This window comes from Anastrepha ludens, chromosome 6, assembly GCF_028408465.1.
Source record: "Anastrepha ludens isolate Willacy chromosome 6, idAnaLude1.1, whole genome shotgun sequence".
Lineage (NCBI taxonomy): Eukaryota > Metazoa > Arthropoda > Insecta > Diptera > Tephritidae > Anastrepha > Anastrepha ludens.
In genome coordinates, this window is record NC_071502.1 from 19,488,900 (window position 1) to 19,514,750 (window position 25,851).

A 25,851-nucleotide genomic window follows, 5' to 3' on the forward strand; every position below is an offset into this window, starting at 1 on the left:
TGAGCCTGCTTTGTATAATCGCGGCTACAATTTTGTAGATGGTGTTAAATAGGGTTATTCCTCGTCAGTCAGTCCACAGGTCGCCTTTCTTGGGCCTCTCTGTAGGCTGGCCGAAGGGATCCATCGCTGATAAGTTGCCTTTTAAGTTCATTTCTGTGCTGAATGATGCCCCAAGTGGTGTCAGAGATCCATGGCTTGCAGTTGGTGGCCTTTATTGTGCCAAGTTTTTTCTGAGCGATCTGCATGAGCGTGGCATTTGTAGCTTCCCAATCAGTGTTGTACTTGTTTAACTTATATGTAATATATTTTAATGCTGTTGCACTTTTCTCTGCCTTCTACTGTACTTAGTTAAGTGGGTATGTGAGTGCGTGTAGTTGAAAGAAGCCGCCTTCAGTAGCACATCTCAGTGAAGTTATATGCACGTATGTGTACGTCTATAAGCGTTCTTTGTGCAAGTGCACGCGCATCAAAGCCACCAGTAGCGGCCTCACCGCGGCTGCTGAACCAACATAACGAATTCGCCTTGTTGACAATAGAAGCTCAACTCAAACAAACGTAAACTTTCGTAACAGCTATAAAAGTGATAAACCTGATAGCCACAAATTCTAAGCAAAACTAAGACACATGTATGTATGTGTATACGAGGGCGGGTTCAATAAGTACCCGTGTTAGAAATGACGACACCATTTTTTTCAAAAAAAAAAAATTTTTTGTTCAACATAGTCCCCTTTTAGAAAGATACACTTCTCCCACCGCTCCGGTCATTTTTGAACTCCTCTAAAAAATAGGATTTGTCGAACTCTCCAAAATACGCCTCTGTCTCGGCGATGACTTCCTCGTTTGAACAATGGGCCATTTCTTCGAGTTAGGCAACAAGAAAAAGTTGCAGGGAGCCAGATCGCGTGATTACGGGGGGTACGACAGCAATTCATAACGTTTCCACGACAGTCGGTTCTGCGTTACCGAAACGACCCGGATTTATATCCGGCCAAGGACTGTCAATCCAGCATCATTCCCCGTATGTAAGTATGAAGAATGTTTATGCTACTACAACAACAACAACAGCAATTCATAACGCAATTTACAGTTTGGTAGCGACGACTCCAGATGAATTTGCTGGTGCGTTATCGTGGTGCTGCTGGTGCCAAATGCGGCTGTGTCTCCATCAATTTTTTGTAAAGCGGTCCAATAACTCACTGTAGTATTGTCCAGTGATCATTCTTCCTTTTTCTAAAAAATCCATGAGGATGACGCCGTTAGCATCCCGAAAAATCGTAGCCATGACCTTTCTGGCCGATGGTACTGTCTTCTTTGGAGCAGATTCACCAGGTGAAATCCATTGTGTTGATTGTTGCTTAGTTTCTGGTGTGTAATGTTGAATCCACATTTCATCAACGGTGACAACTCGACGCAATATTCGCTTGGGATCTCGTTTAATTAGCTTCGGATCTCGTTTAAATTGCTTCGGATGTCGTTTAAATTGCTTCGGATGTCGTTTAAATTGCTTCGGATCTCGCTTAAATTGCTTCGGATCTCGCTTAAATTCCTTCAGATTTCGTTTAAATTGCTCCAGTCACTGCTTCGAAGTTAACAGCCGTATCCGCTTGTTGTCCACCGTGAGAAATCGCAACACTCATCGGGCCGACAATTTTTTCATTGTCAACTTAGCATGTAAAATATTAATTGCCGCTCCGGTCGACACACCTATGACCTGTGTTACTTCGCGCACTTTCGTTCGTCGATCAGCGAAATTCATGTCGTGGTCTCTTTGGTAACCACGTCTGTCGGGCGTTCTGGTCGCTCCTCATCAAAAACAGATTTTTGTCCACATTTAAATTCGTTGAACCTAACTGTGGTCATAGATGGCGAAGCGGCTCCATAGACATCATCCATTGGCATTCCCATGGCAGCCGATTCTACGTTACCGGAATGACCTGGGGTTTTTCCCGACAACGGGCTGCCGCCCCAGTAAACTAGCCCTGTCTAGTGTACCGTACCCCATCTACTCTGCCCCCGTTCGTTCCCCCGACAGTCGGTTCTACGTTACCGGAACGGATTTCTATATATCCGGCCAAGGAATGTTACTCCAGCAACACTCCCCGTACATGTATGGGAAATGTTTTTACTGCTACAACAGCAACATCTATCCTGCCCGGTGACTGCACCGCACTGGCAGGGTTTAGTAAACTGCACAACAACAACAACAACATCCAACTTCGCTTTTATCTCCTTGCATTTTCCCCCATCCAAAAACAAAAAGCGAATTACCGAACGATGCTGCTCTTTTTCCATCTTAGCGAGAATCTCGAAACACCTTCTACTTGAATAGCTGCCAAATCCAAACTAACCTATCAATCAATCTGAGATTTGTTTCGCCGTCATTTGACAGATGGCAGCACATGATGCTAACACCAACTTCCCTTAGGAACACCCTCTGCCTACAAACACGGGTACTTATTGAGCCACCCTCGTAAGTCATACAGCTGCTATACTAAATTCTATAGTATGATGTGCTGTGTTAAGTGAGCGGACAAACAAAGTGGATGATCTCGAACACATCTTTGCAGTTTAAAAGTCAAATAATTACTGGTCTAAAGTTTAGAATGGATGCACAAGTAGCACATGCGTTTAACTATAACTGAAATTACAGCCAGCATTTCCCAAACCGTGTGGAATATTCATTCACTTATTCGATGCCAAGCCAGCCGTAAAAGACGACATCTGCGCTTTACTGCAAGGCAAAACTAATTGAAGCGTAAAAATGTCACTTATTAGTTTACTATTTTACCCTGCAAACATTTTTTCATTCTCCCATCGCCATGCACCACCAGCACTCCATATATGTCGCCTTTGACCGACAAAACATTCCATATTAGTGCTTGGAGCGAACGAAAATGTGTGTTAGCGCTCATAACCCATTTCTCCGACAGTCATTCAGCATCACACAGGCCAAGAGTGTAAGTGGCTCTCCAACTCGAATGCTACATATTTAAAACAAATACAATAAGTAGGCTTCGCTTACATTGCATTTATCTGTTTAAGATTGTCAACGTGCTATCCGCATAGCTGGTAATGCCATAAACGTAGCAGGCGCCGCAAATGGGCAGAAGAGCCAATACGTGTTTGTTTGGTTTTCCCCATTCCAAACTCAATGTATACTTTATCGACCACTTCGCACCTTTGTAGGTGTACAACAGATATAATATTTCACTAGCAAATAAACTCTAACGAGTTAATAAATACTCCCATGTTATTGCATTTTGGTGCTACGCTGGGAATATCTTGAAAGTAACACTTTTGGGTCACTTTAATTTTGAGTCACAAACTTTTAATATTAAGTTTTTTTGATTAGACACAATAGAAATTAGCAAAAAAGAAAGAGTGTTTTGCTGATATTTCGTCACACTTTTAATAATGCATGGATTTTTGTCGATTAAAACGCAATTTTTTCAACCGCTTGTGCCAGTGCCGGAAGTGCCAGGTTCGATCATCTCTTGTTTGATGGGTTCGGCTGGTATTAATGATGGCGGAATGTTCAGAGTCTGCAGTTAATAAATAAGTATTTTATAAAAAAAAACGGAAAATGTAAAGCAATTTAAAACCAGCTACCTTTCCCGGGCAAGCTGCCTCATACTGATGTTTGAGGCTTTCCATTTCATAGACACACGTCGACAAAGCAGTGCGCAATTCGCACAGCAGAACCATATCTGAGCGCAGTTCATTGAATGAATTGCATATATCTTCGGTGGGTGGCGGAGAGGGATCTAAATAGAAAATAAAATATAGAAAAAAAATGTTTTTCATATTGCACATAAAAAAACAAAATTCTAATTACTTACCAACTTTAAATTCTTGTATGGCTTGTTCCAATGCTTTTACTTTACGCTGCCCGATATTTGCTGGAAGCTTCATTTTTTGCGAGCGCAATGAAACACCTGAGCCGCGCAGATCTGAGAATTTTATGCCACTACCACCTACCTCAATAGCATTCACAACGGAATCAACTTTCGAGGGACGCGGCTGATGGTGCAGCTTTTTCTTAACAAGTTTCTTCTCATATTTGCGTGCACTTTGTACGTTGGTGCCGGCATCGCTTTGCTGGGAAAAGAAGATACATTTATGTGACTACAAAATACACGCACAATCCCGAAGGTATGCCTACTTGATCCGCTTGTGAGATGAGCTTTTGTAGATCTTGCGTTTTGCGCTCACGTTCCTTCTTACGCACTTCGATCTTCTTTAGTTCGTTCAGCAACATTTGTTCCTCCTCGACTTGTTGTGTTGTACGTTCAAATAACTTTTTCAGTTGATCCTTACGTTTACGTTCATGTTCTGCATCAAATGCATATGGTTTTTTGTCAGAAGTTTGCCCTTTAGTTTTGCTCAATAGACCGACCACTTCATAGTAACGCTCTTTGAGATCTTCCACAGACTTGACGCCATGTTGCGCACGATCCCAACGATCCGCCATAACGATGAAACGCAGATCGAAACTGAAAAAAAAAATGTGTCTAATTTTAAAAAAGAAAAAGTCACTATTTCCACAATTACCGTTTGGCCAAATCAAATAGGTGATCTGTTTGCGCTTTATTCCATTTTTGTACATTCGTGCGCAGATGTGTGTTGTACTCAGTCATGGTATAACTGGGTATTTGCAGATGTTTATTGAACTTGGCAAAAGGATATTCTTTCTGGTCATCAGTGGTGCGTCGCCAATGGTGGAACACGGCACCATCTGTGCGCGCTGGATTATTAAAAGGCGCCCATTCCCATTTACGCACCTTTTTCATACCCAAACGCGCTTTTGCTTGTTTATAACCAGCACCAATGCCAAGAGCTGAACAAATATACGCATTAAGTTAAGAAAGTTGCAGAAATAAATCGATAGTTAATCACCTGTGTCCGTGGGCAGCAACGGGGGTGCATCCTTATTGTCGTTGTAGAGCAAAGCGAAAACTTCGCGATGCATACCTTCCGGCCGTTTTGACACGCCTTTGGCCCTGAAGAGGACGAATATAAAATACAACTTAATAGAAAATTTGTATATAATGCAATTTAACGCACTTTTCAAAGTTTCTCCGTTTCTGTGCAAGAAATGATTCTCGCGTCACCTCCGGCGTATTCGCCCGCTCCATATCGAGGATATCGCGTACGTCCGCCATTCTAGAAGCGCTTTTTCACTTTATCCGTTTGAATGCGAATAATTAATTATAAATATTTAATTTAAGCAATAATGCAATAAAATATCAAATCCCCGAACCAAATCAAGCTGAATGAAAATGTTTACACCCAAAGTGATAGGTGCACAGCTGTATAGAAGCTGTCAAATGGTTAGTGCTGCCAGACATCCTCCCAAAGAAAATAGCAACAAATTTCCTCCCCTTGGCAAGAAGCAGCACTGCCCCTACACGTGCTCGTAAAGCCGCATTTTTTGGTACATTTTGCTTCGATCAGTGTGCTTTTCAGTTGAGTGGTTTTGTTTAATGTTATATAGCAGAAAATATTGCGAAATTGTGACGAAAATCTTTACAATAGTGTGGATGAGTGCTCCGTAAAGCAGATAGAAACAAAATTTTAGTGAATTTCATAAATTTCAAAGAGTTTGCGATGCGGATAAATATAAACGAAATACGGCGCTCTGTCGCTCAGCTGCGCGAGCACTTGCAGTTGACGTCGCAAACAGCTGATGAGAGCAGCGTGCTGCACAAATTTCTAAAGACAAAGGTAAACAAACAAATCGTCATTGTTTACAAATGTTTTAAGGCTTTTCTTTTTCCATACTTTTTCAATAGCAACCCGATCAGAAAGATGTTGAAGCGCTTTTCACATATTTAAATGCCCACATACTGGACGAACGCTGGACAGCAGCCATAGCAACTCTGTTTGAAAACGTGTTATTGTTATTGATCACACGCAGCATTCCCTATGATGAGCAAGTCGACGAAACCAACTTTGAGTCGTACCAGAAGAAATGCATCGCGCTGGCCACCATGATGCGTTTGTCCGCAGATACAAAGCGGTAGATTTCTAACAAAATATACATATGTACATATATTATTTTTCAGCTGACACCATAATATTCTTTTCTAGTTATGCCGTGAGTTACTTTCGCAACAAACCAGCGCCCTTCCAATGTCCTGCATCAAGTGCAGACGCAACTTCCAGCAAACGTTTCAAGAATAGCGCTGTTATTACTTCGCTAGATATTGTGAAGTGCTGCTATAATTTGCTATGTGCGCATCCAGTATTTTTTAGAGATTTGTGGAATTGGTCCGTATTTCTCGAGCAATTCGCCGATTGCGAACAAGAGGATACTTTGCATGAAATCTATTGTAACCACATTATTGCAGTATTGACAAATATGAACGCTGCGCAATTGCAAAATATGAATGCCCAATTACCAGCTGCTGCGCTACTGCAATTTGATCAAGAGCAGAATTTATCGCCTTTAGTCAAAAAAAGTTTCCCACGACAAGCCACAGAAAAAGATAAAATAATCGAATTGGAAATTAAATCACAACTGGTCACCGATATTGAAGGTGTTCTACTGCCTATCTTCAATAAGGATAATTATGAATTCTACGCGCACAATGATGGCTTACACGATAATATAGTGAAAGTCGATTCAACAAAAGTTAATTTACGTAGCATTGCCTTGGGCATAGCCTCGGCAAAAGCCATATGCCTCTCAGGGCCCGTTGGTTGTGGTAAGACAACGCTTGTACAATATTTGGCACGTAAGACCGGACGCATTTATGCAAAACCTGAAGAAATCGACAAGAAACAACTAGAAAATCATAACCATGAACTAAACGGTGGGCTTGTGAATGGCAAAGGCAAATTATCAAGTGGTAGCAAAAGAAAACATGGACTCGATATATTGAATAACTTGGATGAAACCATTAATTCCGATGGTTTTAACGCCAACGGTTTCTTGCGCATACAACTGGGCGATCAAACTGACAGCAAAATGCTCTTGGGGCAATACCGTTGCACTGATGTGCCTGGCGAATTCGTTTGGCTGCCTGGCGTGCTAACGCAGGTGAATAGGCACAAGCCATGAATTTAAATTTTTTACTACAAAAATTCAATTCCAATTCATTTTCAATTGCAGGCTGTTATGAATGGTTATTGGCTGCTGTTAGAAGATCTGGATTCGGCCACACAGGATACCTACACAATTTTGAGTAGTCTGCTGGAGAACAATTACTTGAGCGTGCCCGGCTTTCGCGATTGCGTCAAAATCGAGCCTGGCTTTCAGTTGTTTGTAACCGTGCGGTGTGTAAAATCTTAAGCGTTTAACGAATTTAATATACTTAATTTTCTTTTATATATTCTTTAATGTACGCAATTTTCTTTTCTCAGCACCAAATCGTCAACAAGCGCCGGACAGAAGTCACTTTATGCACTACTCGAGAAATATCTATACACAATTAATATTTTGCCGCTCTCGCGTAACGAGCTCTGCAAGGTGGTTAGCACGAATTACCCCAAATTAAGCACTGTGGCCAATCGCATAGTCGACGTATTCCTGACATTCTCCAGCGGCGACCACACAGCGGCTGATAATTTGCGACAACAAGAATCTGCTGACAAAGCTGATACCACCGAAAAGTATGTCGCCTTACCGTTTGAGCAAGTTTCACTCTCATCCATCCCGAATTCTGGCCGGTTGGTCTCAACACGCGACCTGATCAAGCTGTGCCAACGCTCCAATCCCGTATTCTCCGTCACTAGCACCGAATGCGCGTACTTTGTATTTCAAAATGCTGTTGACATTTTCTGCTCCTACTTGCCGCAAGGCGAGGACAAAACAAAACTAATTACTAGTATCGGTGCAAAATTGGGAATTATTCAGTCACGTTGCGAATATTTTGCTAATGATTATAAACCAGAAGTGCTGGTTGACAACAATAGCATAAAAGTTGGGCGCACAGAATTGTATGCGCGTCCAATGGAGGTTAAACTAAGCAGTGAAACCGCGGATTTACAAGAGGAGGCCGACAGTGGAGAACCACCACAGGCAATAAAACGGCAAAAACTGAACGATAATTACTTGAATGTCGAAAATCAATTGACGAGTTTAAAACGTGCTTTGAAGGCTTCCACACACGCAACTTTTTCTTTTACCAGAATGTCATCGTGTATTTTGGAGCGCATAGCCGTATGCGTGTCGCATGCTGAGCCGGTGCTACTCGTTGGCGAAACTGGCGTTGGCAAAACATCCTCCGTGCAGTATTTGGCCGAACGCACGCATCACAAGTTGGTTGTGGTCAATATGAACAATCAGTCGGACGTTTCAGATCTCATCGGTGGTTTTAAGCCAGTCGATTTGACTTATGTAATCGCGCCACTGCGACTTGAGTTCGACACCATCTTTCGCGCTACATTTAATGCTGAAAAAAATCAAACATTTCTTTACAAAATGGAAATTTGCTATAATCAAGGCAATTACTCGGTTATCATTAAGTTGATGCTAGCGGTGATTAATTCAGTTTTCGGCAAAGCCGAACGAAATGAGTTGAAGCAAAAGGAACTCGACCTCTTGCCGCGTTGGCAGGCACTCAAAATGAGTGTAAACAAATTGAATGCCCAATTGAGTAAGTCCATTAACATTTCCTTTGCTTTTATACCGGGTTCATTGGTGAATTGCATTAAAAACGGCGACTGGATACTGTTGGACGAAATCAATTTGGCCTCGGCCGAGATGCTCGAATGTTTATCGACGATTTTAGAGCCTGATGGATCGGTGGTGTTGCTGGAACGTGGCGACTTCACACCAGTCAAACGGCATCCCGATTTTCGCATATTTGCCTGCATGAATCCCAATACAGATATTGGCAAAAAGGATTTACCAGTTGGCATACGGAATCGCTTCACCGAATTTTTCGTCGACGAACTAACCACAGACGCTGATCTCACTTTACTTATAAGTGACTACTTGAAAAACACGGGCATACAGCGCAAGAGTGTGGCTAACTTGGTGCAATTGTATAAGAAACTGAAGTTGTTGTCCAAGTTGGAATTGAACGATGGCCTCGGCAATCGGCCAGTCTACTCTTTGCGTACGCTGTGTCGCTCGTTGCGCATTTGCGCCAAGAATTTGTGCGGTTCGGTAGAACGAAATCTCTACGAGAGCTTTTGCATGAGTTTTCTCACACAGCTGGATCCAGTTTCGCACAACGTGGTACTACATTTGATACAGCAGGCACTCTTAAGCAATGCCAAGGCCATTCTAAGCCAGGCTATACCTAAACCAGGTGAGAATTATTTAAATTTCGAAGGCTACTGGATACAACAAGGTCCCAAAGAGCCTGAGGAATACGCCAGTTACATTTTAACCAAAAGCGTGAAAGACAACCTGCGTGACTTGGCGCGTATTATATCAATTGGCAAACTGCCGGTGCTGTTGCAGGGACCTACAAGTGCCGGTAAGACGAGTTTGATAGACTATGTCGCGCGTCTTAGCGGTAACCATTGCCTGCGCATTAACAATCACGAGCACACTGACCTGCAGGAATACATCGGCACATATGTCGCTGATGTGACTGGCAAATTGAGCTTCAAGGAGGGCGTGCTGGTGCAGGCTATGCGCAATGGCTATTGGATTATCTTGGATGAGCTGAACTTGGCTTCCACTGACATTTTGGAGGCGTTGAATCGTGTGCTGGATGACAATCGTGAACTCTTCATACCCGAAACTCAGACGTTGGTGAAGGCGCATCCAAATTTCATGCTCTTCGCCACACAAAATCCACCTGGCTTATACGGGGGCCGCAAAACACTGTCGCGCGCCTTCAAAAATCGTTTCATCGAACTGCATTTCTCTGAAATACCACGCGACGAACTCGAGACTATACTAGAAAAACGCTGCCTGATACCAGCCTCGTATGCCAAAAAAATGGTAATGTGCATGTCCGATCTGCAGAAGAATCGCAAGACCACAACCAAAAATGTATTTACCTTGCGCGATCTGTTTCGGTGGGGTAATCGGTACACTTATGCGGATAAGCAGCTGCTGGAAAATGCGCAGTATGACTGGAATCAACATCTTGTCGAAGAAGGTTACTTGGTTTTGTCCGCCAAAGTACGCACAGACATTGAAATCGAAATTATCGAGGACACCTTGTATAAAAACTTTCGCAAACGCATCGATCTATCTAGACTTTTTGATGCGCAGTCCAGCGTGGAGACGTGCTCGGCGGTGACGCGTAATATCATCACTGCCATAAGAGCTTACAAGCTGCGTGCCGACATTGTGTGGACGCGCAATATGACGCGCATGGCTGTGCTGACGGCCAAGGCTTTGCAGTTCAACGAACCCGTCTTGCTGGTGGGTCCCACCGGCTGTGGCAAGACCACAGTTTGCCAGCTATTAGCCAGCATTCGTGGTGTGCAGCTGCGTATACTCAATTGTCATATGCACACAGAAGGTGCAGATTTTCTGGGTGGCTTGCGGCCGTGTCGTGAATCGTGCGTTGAGAATAGCAATGCGAAAAAACTATTTGAGTGGGCTGATGGCCCTTTGATACTCGCCATGCAGGAAGGCTCCTACTTCATGGCTGATGAGATCTCTTTGGCCGAAGACTCAGTGCTTGAGCGTTTGAATTGTATTTTAGAGCCCGAGCGCACTGTTTTGCTGGCAGAGAAGGGTGGCGTTAGCGAGTCCGATAATCCAGCAGAAATCGCGAAAGATTTCGTGGTGCAGGCAAAAGAAGGATTCCAGTTTTTGGCCACCATGAATCCTGGCGGTGATTTCGGTAAGAAGGAGCTTTCACCGGCATTACGTAATCGTTTTACTGAAATCTGGTGTCTACCATCCGATGCGAAAGAGGACCTAATACAAATTGCTAGCAACTGTATGTTGGAACACTTACAAATGTCAACAGATACCAGCAGAGAGGACATAACGAAAATCGCCAGCTACTTGGTGGAAGTGGTATTGTACATGCGCGATGTAGTTGAGAAATTCAAATACTCCATACGCGACATATTAGCCTGGGCGAATTACATTGCCAGCAATGCGCACTTAACATTTCCGGAGAGAGCTATTTTTGGCTTGGAAACAATATTTTTAGACGCTTTGGAGCTTTTGCCGCACGAAACATTGGAAAAAGTTGAGTTGCTGCGAAAGCAAATAATCGCATTCGCCATCGAACGGGCTGCTGTTATTCTGAACGAGCACTTCACGTTTGCTGATTTGGCGGAAAAGCGTGGCAAGGAAGTGATTCACACTGCCGAGCAATTCGGCATTAAGCCCTTCTTTATAGCGACCAACGCCAGTGCGAGTGCTGCCGCAAGCAAAGCATTTCTATTCGAAGCGCCAACAACCAAACAAAATCTATTTCGTCTATTATCGGCGCTTTCGCTGCGCAAACCCATACTTCTGGAAGGACCGCCGGGTGTCGGTAAGACGTCCACCGTCGAAAGCATTGCCGCCGCCATAGGCTATCGCATCGTACGCATAAATCTCTGTGAGCACACGGACCTCGCTGATCTTTTTGGCACCGATCTGCCAGCCGAGGATAATATCTTAGACGCTGCGGCAATGGAGGAAAGTTTAAGCGACAATGCCGCATTTGCTGGTTCGTTTGTGTGGCGCGACGGTCCATTATTGGCCGCACTAAAAGCTGATAATACCTGGATTTTGTTGGACGAGCTCAATTTAGCACCACAGTCGGTGCTGGAGGGTCTCAATGCGATACTCGATCATCGTGGCGAGGTTTACATACCCGAATTGAATAAAACATTCACGCTGAGCAAAGAGACGCGCGTTTTCGCCTGCCAGAATCCGCTGAAACAAGGCGGTGGGCGCAAGGGTTTGCCTCAATCATTCTTAAATCGTTTCAACAAGGTCTACCTGCGCAAATTGAATACGCAAGACTTGCTATTTGTGGTGAATGGTAAATATGAGCGGTATTTTGAAAAATTGCGTACCAGTTTTGCCAAACTACTCACAAACTGCAGCATCGATACCGGAACAAATCTCTTTGAGTTTTACAAGAAATCGTGCAGCGCTGCGCCGTCGGAAATCGTTGAGTCGTCTACTGCGCATGAAGCAAGCGTTATGCCTGAAATTGCGCTGGATGTGTCCAACCGCCTGGTACAGTTTTCCGAAATACTCGATAAGGGCATAACGGCGCTGGAGTTCGGCTACAGAGGTGGACCGTACGAAATAAATCTGCGTGATATATTACGCTGGTGTGATTTGCTGGTCAATCCCGAAACTGGCTTCATTTTCCAAACCGATGCCTGCTCAACAGTGGCCACACGATTGGGTATATTTCGGAAAAATTTCGAAAACTTTTTGTTAACCCTTTATGAGCGCATGAAATTGGTTTACTATCAGCGCATGCGTTGCGAAGAGGATAAACGTTTCATACGCAACGCATTCGCCAAAGTATTCGAATGCGATGCCGAACAATTGAACGTCATCTCCGAGGATGTGTCACTGTATTGGACTGCCGATGAGATTTATTTGAACGACATTGTGCTGCAACGCAGTGGTGATCCGCAAGCCTTGCGCCCGCTTAGAAGCAGGGACTTGTGTCCGATTTTGCTGGCTTCACAGCGTGAAATGCTGAAGAATGTGGTGGAATGTGTGCGCATGGAGAAGCCGGTGCTGCTCTGCGGGCCCACCGACACTGGCAAGACAAAGCTGATCGACCTTTTGTGCGCGCTAACGAATCAAGTGTGCAATACGGACAACATAGATGACTCGGTGACGGGCAGTTTTCAGCAGGTAATATTTGAAGTGAAATTTCTTAGGCGTCGATGGACGAGCGTGAATGAAGCGTAAAATTTCAAGGCCATGCAACGTTTTGGGCATTTTCCGTTCCGCGAGAGAGAAAAAAGATATAACGTAGAGGAAAAGGAGAGAGAGAAAAAAGATATAACGTAGAGGAAAAGGAGAGAGAAAGCTATACCTTATATAAATCTTAGATACACTTTAGGCTATTTTTCCTGAGTTTTTCCTTGTTGTTAATTTCTAGTGAGAAATAACACTGTCTACTTTTTGGCGCTTGTTTGTTGGTGCAAATTTGTAGGAAATATATTTTTGGTGCCTACTTTTTGGCGTTATATTTCCTTGGTGCCTACTGTTTGGGGCGTTTTTTTGGCGCTTTTTTTTTGGTGCCATCTTTTTGGCGCTTATTTCCATTTCCTGGCTAGTGCTTGTGCGTACTATAAAGCGCTATCCATTCCGGCGTCGGATTTATTGGTATTGTCTTGCGGCAATTTGTGCCGTTGCTGCAGTCCTTTAATCGCTGCATTTGTGTGGGTGATAAATGCTCGGAGTAGTGCGCGTTGTTGCCACGGTTTGTATCCGGCGTTTACCTACACCGGTCGACCCTTTTCCGTTTTTTGTAAATTTTGTCTATTTGTATTCTCTGCAAATGTTGTGAATTTATTTAGATACATATTCTTTCCCTCTCTCTCTCTCACACTCTCTCTCTAATTCTCTCTCAGATCTCTCTCTCTCTCTGGGGTCTCTCTCTCTCCCATTCTCTCTCGGGTCTCTCCCTCTTTCTTTATCTGCCTTGAAAGTTTCACTTCTGTTATGTGTACACGCACTTTTTTTTTAATTTCTGATTTGTTGTATTCAAAGCGATATAATTTTTTGCCCATTAACGAATATTTTCCATTTTACTTGCTTCTAGATTGATTTAAACAGGCATTTAGAAGAAATATCGCAAAGTATTGAGGCGACGCTCGCTGCCCACTTACGCGCGTTGATAATTGAATGCAAATCAAAAGCTTACAAAAATGTGGCACAGCTGCTACAGGTTTGGGGCGATTATTGCAGAGAATCCAACGTGAAACTGGGTATGTATAAAATAGTTAAAATAAAATTCAGCATCATTTAATTGCTGCTCAAACCGTGCGCTTCACAGCTACCAACAACGCCACTTCCATGTCGGATGAGCTGTTGAATTTCCGCAAACGTATACAACGTTTAAACAGCGTAATCGCGCAACTATTACCATCCGCCAGTGATGCGTCCTCGCTTCCTGAAGACGCTCTAATTCAACAGCAAAGTCGGCTTAGTATTTTGGAAAACCATGTACGCAACGCTGATACACTAAATACCGGCGGTTCATTCGAGTGGGTCGATTCGAAAATTGTCAAATCACTCAAATGCGGTCAATACATTCTCTTGGAGCACGTGAACTTGTGCTCGTCAGCCGTTCTAGATCGACTCAATCCGGTTTTCGAACCGAACGGCAATCTCTTAATATCCGAAAAGGGCGTATCAGCCAATGAGAGTGCAGAGTTAGTTGAAAAAGCGCCAAATTTCCGCGCTTTCCTCACTATCGACCCCAAAAACGGCGAACTTTCGCGCGCCATGCGCAACCGCTGTGTGGAGCTGGCCATAGCCAAGGACGCCTACAGCACGGATGACATGCGCTTGATTGTGTACTTCAATGGCGTGCGCGGCACACGTGCTATCAATTGCATTCTAAACATACACACACGCCTCGTACACTCAACGGAAATCAACACTTACAGCATCTCGCATCTCACACAATTCGCCTTTCTGACCGCATCCTATGCGCGCATCGGCTACGACATCGAACGTGCCATCTATGTCAGCGGCATGGAAGTGTATGTCTATGCGGCCAACACAGATCTAATGGGCTATGGACTGGCGTACTATCAGAATCAGTTACGTGAAATTGTCTTAGAGGAAACTAAGAGATTTGGCGCAGGCGCCACGGCGGCAACTGAGGATGTCGATCGTTTGGGGCGCATTTTGCTGCACAGTGATGAGCTAGACGCGCTCTCTTTAATCAAATTGCAAGCGGAACCGCTCAGCAGTCTACTGCGTTATGGCGCACACGCGCAATCTGCGCTAACAGAAGTGTTTGCCGCGTTTGAAAGTGTGGACTTCGCGAAAATCAGCACAGAGCAAGCAATAAAATATTGCATTTATATGCTGTACGAAACGAGTAGTATCAGCGATGCTGAACTGCGTTATCTGTACTTGGAAAAATTGCTGTGTTCAGCACCTGCGTTGCAGGAGTTTTCGAAGTCACTCTACGCTTGCGTCAAACACGCAAGCACTAAATTCGACTTGACATTGCAGCAGCTGCCGTGGAATAGCAAACTATTTTCGCGTATACGCGCCTATGCAACTCAACCGGCAGATGCCAAAAATCATAAAAGTTTTTGCCTAAGCGCGCAACTCGTCGCGCATTTGTTGCTGCAGCCTATGCCACCGGCCATTGCATGCGACATTAATGATATGGACGTGCTCAGCTACTCACAAACTGTTGCTGCCAACTTAATCGTCGACCGTTACGACAATGTTTTACTGCAAAATCTCGCCAATTTTCTTGCGCGCATGCGTGAAGTGTTGGGCGCTTCATTGGAATATGCGCATATTGACGTGGAGACATTTTCGGCAATAATTACGGCTTATTTGTGGCACAACCGACTGCTGGCGCTAGCGCAGACAAAGTTGATGGTGCGCAAAGAATTGAATAGAAATCTGTTGGATAAACTGGTGTTGCACTTCAAGTGGCTAGAGAAACATTTACTGCAATTGCTCGCCACAATGCTGCCAAATTATTGCCAATTAAATGCCGAATTCAACAGTAGTTTGCAGCGAATAAACAGTTATGTGCTAAGCACAAAGCAGCCACTGAATTTAATGCGCAAAGTCTACAACAAACAACTCACACACTACCCGCCCTTCTATCAGGAAGAACAGGTAAGCAGTCGTGCTAAGTTTACTTTTTAAAATACTGTTATTAAATTTGCTTTCGCTTAGATAAAGTTTTCCCAGCTGGTTCGGCGAATGGATCAACTGCTCGATGTGGTGCCGTCCTATGGCAGCTACGCGCCGGAAAGCGTGCTAAAGAAATTTTTGCTGCAGAAATCCGACAACGCCCGACGCGCGCATGCCATTGTCAATAGATGTATGGAGCAGCGCATCGGCACAGCAGTCGCACAAATACAACTACAACAATCAGCAAACGTTCAAATACCTGAAGCGCTACGCACGGCATTGCTGGAGTTTACAAATATAACTGCGGAAAATAGCAATGGCGCATATGAAGACTTGACGGCTCTACAAGCAGAAATTGAGGGCTTGCAAACGCAGTTAAACGCGCAGGAAGAACTGGCCGCGGAGCTGCAACCAAAAGAATATGAAATTCGGCTGCTTGCAGTGCTTGAATTTTACTTATCCAAAGCGTTGTGCGCTATTGGCAGCAGCAACGTGCACATAAACGAGTCATACTGCGAGGAAGTCGCCTCGCTAAGCAACGCTACATGGCAGCTAATCAAAGTAAACAACTCCAGTCTGTATAAACGCCACGAACAGGTGTGGACGCAATTGATGTTGCACTTGTCGAGTACCGAACTAGCTGATGATTTCGAGCAGCTTTTGCTGTATCTGAATGGCAGTTACAAAACCTTCAATTCTTATCAGACTCAACTGCAGCACGCGCTCAACAATATGCAACTGTGCAACTTGGCCACGCGCGAAAGTCTTACAAATGTGCTGAATGTAGCGGAAGATATTGATTGCTCGTATACCTATGCGGGTTGCGGTTTCCTAAATGCGTTCTGTGCGCTGGTGTTCCACAAAAACGGCAGCTTGCGTCCAGTGCCGCTAAGCGAATTGAACGCATGGCAGGCAACGCTGCGGCAATTACAGCAACTACTCTGGCAAAACGCTTCAATGCTCACAGCGCAGCACAACACTTGGCAAAATAATTTGCATGTTGCGCAAACCGGCGCGCGCAAGCTGTTACACGAAGTTGCATATGTGCAAAAACTGTGCGACAGTTTGGAGAACGAGAACTTCAGCGAATACAACGAGTGCTTCCAAAAGCTGGTGCAGTGTTTGACATTGGCGCATGCGGAAAGCATAAGCGCCAGCAATCGGGGCAAGAGCGACGCGCTTCACTACCAGTCGGTGCAATACCGCGCATCTTTGTTAAGTAGTTTGATTGGTGCCATCGAAGTCTGTTTGTTCACGTTTACGCCACTGATTGATCCCGTGGAAAAGAATCGCTTGAAGAATCTGTACGTTGGCGAAGACATAAATTGCCTCAATACCATGACGACTGTTTATGATTTTATGCGAATTGTGATGAAATATAAACATTTTGGCGCTGAAATATACGACGCCTTCGAGCAGCGCTTGGAGTTGCTGCAAGCAAAGCAACAAAAATTCGCGCGTAAATTGGCATTGCGTCCGGAAAAGTGTCTCTACAGCAAACTCGTGGACGACATAACGCACTACCTCAAAACGAATTGCGCACCGCAAGCCATGCTTGCGCTCATACAAAATGCGCAAAAATCGTGGACGCAACTTACAAGCGATTTTCATGCCAGCACAGCTGCGCAAATTCTAAACAACAACGCGGAAGTGGTGAACAAAATAAATTTGTGGATAACCAATTCGCAGCGTTTCCTCAAACACACGCTAAAGGCGTACATGGATCACTACCAGGATTTCATGCAGCCGCTGCAGTATTCCATTGAGCAGCTGCGATTCGGCTTTGAGGGCCTGAAAGTTGTGCTCACGCAGGCAAGCAGCAACATTTTACAGCTGGAGCGCGCAAATGTGTACACCAATTTGAACGCCGACGCCAAGCTTTCAGATGCTTTAGCGAGCATCGCGCAGTTTCCGGCGACACATGAATTCATGGACTCTGCTGTGGGTTTATCGCGGCGCGCGGTGCTCAAACAACGTTCTTATTTAAATGCCATAATAAAAGAATTACCGCATAGCGAGCACAGCTACTTCCGGCTGCTCAAAGCGAAGCTCATCGAATTGCGCAACGCCATCGCCATTGCGGCGAATATAAATGAAGAAATGTTCAATGAGTTGGATTACATTTTCAATGTGTCGAATGAAATCTGGCAGGCCGAAGAGGAACGTCGACGCGCGCAAAAAGTTGAGGAGGACAGCCTGTACGTCAACAAGACGAGATGCGCCGAAGAAGACGAAGAACTGCTGGAACTGCAAGAAATCGAGTCGCATTTCCCCACAAATGTGGAAGAGGACTTTGGAGAATTCCTCATCGAAGCGTCGCTGGAGAAGGTTGTGAAACTGGATAAAAAGTCTAACTTGAAAGCGCATCCGACGCAAGTGATACGCGATGAAGATTACACTTTTCTAGCCACACAATTCATCGATTTGATGACGAAATATACGCGCGTGTACTACCACAAGCCATCGACGTCTGCTGCACAGCAATTGGAATTCATCGCGCCATTTGAAGCGCGCATGCAGGCCTTTGTGCCGTTATATGCGCACTACAAGCGCGGCTTGAATGATTGGCTTACCGAGGCGGCGTATAACAGCTGCACTTTTGCGCTAGCGTTGCAACAGCAACAGCTTGGCAATGCTAACACGTCGCTGCTTGCCAAAAGCACGCCATCCTACAATTACTACAAAGATGCCAATATACCGGAAATAATGGGCTGCCTTGATTTGTTGCGCGACATTGAAGCGCGCGCTGATGAGCAGCTTGCATTATATCCCGAGCATGCCAGCCTGATAGACATCAAAACCGTAATCGATAGAATACGTAAGCTGCCGGCCACAGCGTCTGTTGTGCGCTTCAACACCGGCTTTCAGCTGCTGCGCCAAAAGCTCGCCCAATGGAATGAGGTGGCACATAAAGGCAATCATATGCGCCAGCAAGAAGTGGCTGTGGCCGAGTATGTGCAGCGTTGGATGAAACTCGAGCTGCAGTGCTGGCGCAACTGTCTCAATCAAACGAAGGAGAAAATCGAGGCAAATGCACACAAATACTGGTTCTTCATCTATCAACTGCTGCAAGAGTATCTGCGCGCGCGCGAACTCGACAGCTCTTACACCGATATTAGAAACACCGAAAAGCGTTTTGGCGCTAGCGAAGTGCTCGATGAGTCCGAAGTGGAGCAGAAGACCAAGGTGAGCGCTGGCGATATTATACGCATACTGCGCCAATTTGTGGAAGCTGCAAACTATGGCGACTTCCATGTGCGCCTACAACTTTTGCAAGCATTCGAACTTTACTTGCACAACGTTAGTTGCTTGGCGCCGGACAGCGGCACCGTTGACGATGCACGCGCCTTAGTTGCGGGTCTGCGCAATTTGCAAATCTATTTTGCACAGTTTGCGCAAGAAATTGAGGATGCCGCATTGAGCAAACGCGCGCCCATCGAGAAGAAACTGAAGGAACTGGTGAAGATCGAGAGTTATAACAAGGATCTGTCCTACTTTAGCATGCGCAATAATGTGGCGCGTGTGCATCGCAATCTAAATAAATTCCTGAAGGAATACGAACAGCAACTGCAGCAAAAGATTACGCCAGTTTTCCAGCCAAAGGACGCCACTGTGAAGGACTACAATTTTGAAAATGACAAAGGACGCGAACTGCGCTATGACACACGCATCAAGTATTATTTAGTGGAAGTTAAACACTTTGTGGCGGCACCAAAGCTGGTCGAGAAATTCGCAGTGACCGATGATGCAGATACTGGCGATAAACTGGCAGTCGAAGCGAGCGAACAAAGCCTTCTAGGCAAGGTGGGACGTCTTTTTAAAACATCTCGAAATGTTGTAAAGGAAACTGTGAGCAACGCCCAGTTCTCGAAGCTAATAATTGCTTTAGATAATCTGCTTTGTGAGCAGCTGGAGCGCTGTGATGAGCTGCGCTCGCTTAATGTGGACCGCAGCAAGGAGCGTCCAAAGCAATTGCTGGAGGCTAAGCAGATATTGCAGCAAAAACGTAAGGGACTGACCGATCTATTCAAGACGCTAACACAGCTGGGCCTGAGCTACAAAGCCGGTCTAATGGAGTTGTCGTTGCGCACCGATTTCGCCGAGTTCACTTTGCCGCCGTTCTGCATAAAGACAATGCTTGGCGCGCGCAACGATAGATATTTGCACAAGCACGTGCTGCATCTGAACGAGAATCTGGATCGGTATTATGCCAAATGTGAGTTCAAATTACGATTGCTGCAGAACATCATGCTGGCGCCACTCTCCGAGTTGGGTCCGCCCAATATAGAACGTATCAAGGGCTTTGCGGTGGATTTGTTCCTCTTGGTGCAGAGCCAAAGACGACTACTGGCAAATACGAGCAAGCAAATTTATGATTTGCAGCTACAGATGGAGCATATCAAGGAGCTCCACGAAGTTTGTTGCATTGGCGACTCGGCGACGGCTGTGGATGGTATAGCTTTTAGGGAAGCACGTGATGCATACCTCATCTTGCGTGAATCCATTTCGCGCGTGCGTTATGTGATGGAGCAGTTCAGCTTGCTATTGACGTGCGCTCCAACCAGCGAGAGCGTAGTGAGTTCGGTGCTGACGCATAGTGAAAATCGTTTGTTGCAAAACTCGCCATACTTCACTGCAATCAGCAATAACTGCGAAGATATACTAAAAACTGCGCAATCCACACTCGCCGATATGTTAAAGAACGACAAGGAGTTTGTAAATATTGCAAAGGTAGCCGCCTATAGGGATACGCACGATAAACTGTGTCACACGCTGCAGCAAATTGCAAATTGCTTGAGAGCTGACTCGGATGAACATCTGCCAATCGCTAAACCCATCTTGGATTTAATCAATTTCGTGGATTCATGCAACAAACGCTTGTCCTCACCGCGAGACCTCAATCCGCCAACAGATTTGGAGGGTTTAGATGCTGTGTTGGAAAGTACACTGCATGCCATGCTACTGGCCTTGCAAAAGCTTTATAAAAAGTACACCGAGACGGCGGCTACACCCACAGAGGACTCGGTTTCGCCAAGCAAAATGCGCAATGAACTGGAATTGCAGGAGAAGCATTTGAAGGAACAACTACACGCCGCACTTGAGTCCGATTGGCAGACGCTGAATATCGTGGATATTGTCGAGCAGCTGTCGAACGTTCTGCTCACGCTGAAGCATGCGGCTCCAACGCAGTCGAAATTGGCCTATGCTCGCAAGCTCACCACACTCATGCCAATATTGGAGCAATACTATTTACTGGCTGACTACTACCTGTTCCAGCAGTTGGGTGCACACAAAGTGTCGGCAAAGATGCTATCCGTTATGTTGACGGTCTTTGTGGAGATCGGCAGCAACGGATTCTGTGTGCCTCCCGATCTAATGCAAGATGAGGAGGGCCAAGCGAAAGAACAGAAAAATGGTGAAGGATTTGGACTGGAGGACGGTACAGGTGAGAAGGATGCTTCGGACAAAATTGAATCTGAAGACCAGCTGGACGATGCAAAACGACCAGAAGATCGCAAGGAGGAGGAGGGCAAACAGCCGGAGGACTGCAAGCAGGATAAAGGTATCGATGTGAGTGAGGACTTTGATGCAAACATGCAGGATTTAGAGAAGCCCGAAGAAGACGACAGTGGTGAATCAGAAGATGATGACGAATTAGATAAAGAAATGGGTGAGACTGGAAAAGAAGCAGATAAGTTGGACGACCAAATATGGGGCGATGACGAAGAGCCAAAAGAGGAAGAAGAAGATGAGAATGAACAGGAAGAGGAACAAGGTAAGGGCACAAAAGATGAAAAGGATACGCACAACGATCTGGATGCAAAGAACGATGCGGCCAATGAAAACGAAAAGGACGAAGAAGGGCTAGATGCTGCAAATGAGCCGACGAATGAAAAGCGAAAACAACAAGAGAAAGATATTGATAATATGAAAGAACCTGAGGTGGACGAAGAGCAAGCAAACCCCTACCACAATGAATTGGAAGAGCCACCAGAAGCAGAAGAAATGGATTTGGGTGATATGAATGCGGATAATGAGCAGGAAGATGGGGACGACGAAAGGGAAGGTGAAGAAAATCCCTTCGATATTGATAAAATGAAGGAGAATATGGAGACACTAGATGAGCAAACTAAAGAGGAAGAGACTAAAGACGACGATAATGAGAATGAGTCAAAATTAGACGACGACAGTGACTCCGAGGATGGCGATGAAGATACCGAATTGCGCAAAGACGAAAACAGAGACGAAGATAAGCAGGAAGACGAGGACGCCAAAGCGGAGGAAGATAAAGAAATTGATACGCAAACTCGTAGTGAGCAAGAGGCTGACACACCTGCAGATGATAAACAAGAAGAAGAGCAGGAGTCGGCCGAGAAACCGGAAGATTATGAGCAGTCCAAGGATAAAGTAAGCAAAGAAGAGAATGTGCAATCAGTGCCAGAAACAGAAAACAAAGGTACACCAGATCAAGTGCAAAGCGAAAACGACCAAGACGTGAAGCAGGATCAGAAACTAGATGAACAGGAAACTGGCGAAGAAAAGGACGGTGTTGGACAAGCTGAAAATGATGTAAATATACCCAAAATGTAAGAAAGAAAGCAGCGCATCTTATTAAATCTCACTTTCTCTCGTTAGACCAATGATGGCGGCCACCAAGGCATTGCGGAGACCAAAGAAAAAGTGGCGCAGGAGGAAAGCACTAAAGAGCAAAAGACTCAGGAGAAGCGTAAGCAGGGCAAAACGAATGAAGAACGCACATTGGGTAAGTTAAGAAACAGATTGCGGCTGTTTGATGATTCTCTAGGCGATATTTTTTCTAGGTGAAGCGGAGCAGAATAAGCTAAAGCAGCTGAAAACAATAGATAAAATGAAAGAACAACAGCAAGCGGATGCTGAAAATGAAGATGACAAAGAAGCAGACGCGGAAGAGTTTCAGCATGTAAAAGATCCGAAAAACAGCGACAAAACAACGTTGGATAATGCCACCGAGGAGCAGTCAAAGCAGATTAGACATCAGGAAGATGAAGAGCAGCAGAACGCCGAAAACGAAGATGAAGAGAGCAACGAGAATCTACTAGAGGAGGAGGAGGAGGAAAATGAGATCAATAATGAGGAGCAGGACTTAGAGGAGATGAGCGCAGAGAAGTTTGATCAGAAGTCAGACAAACCCTCGAAGACAGAGCGTAGCAAGGAACGTAGCGAGGCGCACGAAGAAATGGAAGTTGAAGGCGAAGTCGTGCCCACCATGACAGTCACACGCAGCGACGATACATCCGCGCATTGCAAGTACGTATTTACTGTATCCTTACATTTTAATCGGAATAATGAAGTGGATCAGCGATTATGTATGCAATTTACATAAAGAGTCCGATGGTCCAGTCTAGAACGCTGCAGAACTGCAAAGTGTTTTGTGACAAGCCCGAATAGAAAACTGTCGAACTTTCTTCTAAAACTTGTAGGAAAAGACGTGTGGTTGTTGGTCGGTATTATTACAGCACACAATCCATGGGGTCAACATATGACCACCATTGGAATTATTGAGGACCCGATTTGCCTATCTTGCTTTCAGGATGCAGAAAGCATTGAGCATTTTCTTTGTGAGTGTCGTGCATTTGCTAGAGCAAGGCTGTGAATTTTTGGGTTCCGCTGTCATGAGAACGAATATTCTCTCAAACTGGAAGATATTTTCAGATTTACCAAACACACAGGTCTCTATTTCTCTATTCTATACTATCTTGTTCCTTCTGCTACTTCTCTCCTTTCCTCCATGACTATCTGCCCTTTCACTTTCCAGAGCTTTAAATACAATGGCCTCTTTAGCCTGAGTGCTTTAGAAGTTACCAAATCTCTCGGTGCTACTTGGCTCAACTTTTCAAATTTCAAAAAATGCCAAACCTTACATTTAACGCTTGCTTGCATATTTCAGCAAAGAGATACTACTGGACAACCTGACACGGAATGAAGAATTGAGTGCAGCTGAAATGTTGGAAATGCGCAGGACGTATCAAGAGCAACTAAACGCCAATAAAACCGTGAGTCCTATGCTCGAATTATAACCAAAAATTTACCAATTACTAATTTGTTATTATATTTTAGTCTCTACCCATACATGAAGATTACGAGACGTGGCAAACAATATCGAGTCGTATGTCACAAAATGCGCGCGAACTATGCGAACAGCTGCGTCTGATTTTGGAGCCGACCAAATGTACGCGCCTTAAAGGTGACTATCGTACCGGGCGACGCATCAATATGAAAAAGATAATTCCCTACATTGCATCGCAATTTCGCAAAGACAAAATATGGCTGCGTCGTACGAAAGCAGCACAGCGCGACTACAAAATCACGATCGCAATCGACGATTCCAAGTCGATGCATCATAACAATTCGAAAACACTTACACTCGAAGCCATCTCGCTGGTTTCGCAGGCACTAACGCTGCTCGAAAGCGGTCGTCTGAGCATTGTGTCGTTCGGCGAATCACCTCAAATCATTTTAAATCACACAGCACAGTTTGATGGACCCAAATTGGTGAATGCGCTGAATTTTGCGCAGGACAAAACGAAAATTGCCGAACTTCTCGATTTTGTGCGCACTGCAAATATGGAAGAAAGTGCACTGGGCACTGATAATGGCCTATTCGAAAACTTGTTGCTTGTGCTGAGTGATGGACGTAATATTTTCAGTGAGGGCAGAGTTAAGGTATGCACGCTCAGTGGGCGTAAAGTATTGAAGTATATAGATATATATATTTTTTTTATTTTTTTTTTAGGTGCGAAATGCTATCAAGTTGGCGCGTCTGCAACGCATATTCATTGTGTACATAATAATTGATAATCCAGAAAACAAGGTTTGTATTAAGTGGTTATATACAGTTAGAAGGCCGAAAAGTAGGGAATATTCCAGAATTTTTTCTGAGAAAACTTTTAAGTTTTTTTGATATAAAAATTAATACACATATAATGTTATCTTTTAACTGTATTTTAAGACTTAGTATTAGTAAAAATATTTATTTGGAAAGCAGCTACAGCTGATCTCCGGGAGCTCCTCTCAAAAAAGACGTTTTGCGGTGACCACTATATCTCTGAACTGGATCCTCTGAAATTAAAAAAACCAAACAGATTTCGTTAAAGTTATGTTAAATCTAGTAATTGATCGAAGAAATAAGCAAAATGAATTTTTTTGACAAAATGGCGGTTTCTCAAAAAAAAAAATCAATTTTTCACCGAAATTTGTTAATAAAAAAAATGCTTATCGGTGAGAAAAATCGTCGATTAATTACTAAAAAATGCATTTAAGAAGTTCATGTTAAAATTTTAAACTAATCGGTTTAGCCGTTTTCGAGTAATGTTGGTCACCGACTTTGAAAACACCATTTTGAGAAAAACGCGCAGCCGCTCCGGTCTTGTGCTTTCAAGGACTCTGAAACGCCTTTTCAAATTTGCGTGCAACTTCGAAAATATTATTCGATATTAAATTTTCTGCGTGTATTCCTTAATATATGTACATTAAGAAAAAAAAAAAAATTAAAAAAAACGATTTTTTGAAAATTCTAACTGTATATAACCTCTTAAGTGCTTGAATGTGAAGCTCATGCGGTTATTAAATATAAATTGCTTCATTTCAGGACTCCATACTTGACATACAAACAATGGAAATGCTGCCCGACAAACGCATTAATATCAAATCCTATTTGGAAGACTTCCCATTCCCATATTATGTGATTGTACGTGACTTAAATCAACTTCCTTTGGTGCTGAGCGAGGCTATGCGTCAATGGTTCGAGTTGGTGAACAGTGAAATGTGAAACAGACGATAAAAAAAAGCGCAACTAAAGTTCTTATAGAGGTTTTCGTGGTGTTTGTAAATTATTTGCCAAATTAATTTGAATTTTTTGTTTGTTTTATAAGCGGAATAATTGCAGCATTTAAGTTATAATGTTTAAATTGTATCAAATATAAATATATTTATAGATTTTAATTAAATCTTTCTCGTGCTTTTGCGCTCTTCAATTTCCACACTTCTGTTGCACATTATGTGGTTTTGTTTTGCTTGTCCATGAACAATTAATTAGGAATCATAATACACTTTTTCTTAATAGGTTAAAATACAATCATTTT

The 25,851-nt window shown here is 44.1% G+C and overlaps 2 protein-coding genes across 2 annotated transcripts; one reads left to right on the forward strand and one right to left on the reverse strand.

Moving 5' to 3' along the window:
- Positions 1-3,278: 3,278 nt before the first annotated feature.
- LOC128866024 (DNA methyltransferase 1-associated protein 1) lies at positions 3,279-5,314 on the reverse strand. Its single transcript, XM_054106487.1, has 7 exons — positions 5,065-5,314; positions 4,897-5,000; positions 4,552-4,837; positions 4,163-4,493; positions 3,840-4,098; positions 3,610-3,764; positions 3,279-3,542 (listed from the first exon to the last, which is right to left on the reverse strand). Exons 1-7 carry the CDS (start codon positions 5,160-5,162, stop codon positions 3,450-3,452), a joined length of 1,326 nt encoding a protein of 441 aa, XP_053962462.1. The 5' UTR covers positions 5,163-5,314; the 3' UTR covers positions 3,279-3,449.
- Positions 5,315-5,443: 129 nt separating this feature from the next.
- LOC128868118 (midasin) lies at positions 5,444-25,716 on the forward strand. The gene is made up of 14 exons (XM_054109874.1): positions 5,444-5,724; positions 5,793-6,019; positions 6,091-7,042; positions 7,115-7,278; positions 7,366-12,742; positions 13,659-13,824; positions 13,893-15,712; positions 15,773-22,300; positions 22,367-22,493; positions 22,552-23,017; positions 23,658-23,763; positions 23,828-24,433; positions 24,504-24,581; positions 25,359-25,716. Exons 1-14 carry the CDS (start codon positions 5,608-5,610, stop codon positions 25,536-25,538), a joined length of 16,914 nt encoding a protein of 5,637 aa, XP_053965849.1. The 5' UTR covers positions 5,444-5,607; the 3' UTR covers positions 25,539-25,716.
- Positions 25,717-25,851: the final 135 nt, after the last annotated feature.

Coding starts and splice junctions, on each gene's coding strand:
- LOC128866024 (XM_054106487.1), bottom strand. CDS start 5,162: ATGGCGGACGTACGCGATATCCTCGATATGGAGCGGGCGAATACGCCG. Junction 4,838..4,896: donor GTTGCTGCCCACGGACACAG/GTGATTAACTAT, acceptor ATATTTGTTCAG/CTCTTGGCATTGGTGCTGGT. Junction 3,543..3,609: donor AGGCAGCTTGCCCGGGAAAG/GTAGCTGGTTTT, acceptor TATTAACTGCAG/ACTCTGAACATTCCGCCATC.
- LOC128868118 (XM_054109874.1), top strand. CDS start 5,608: ATGCGGATAAATATAAACGAAATACGGCGCTCTGTCGCTCAGCTGCGC. Junction 7,043..7,114: donor TGCCTGGCGTGCTAACGCAG/GTGAATAGGCAC, acceptor TTTCAATTGCAG/GCTGTTATGAATGGTTATTG. Junction 24,582..25,358: donor TTGATAATCCAGAAAACAAG/GTTTGTATTAAG, acceptor GCTTCATTTCAG/GACTCCATACTTGACATACA.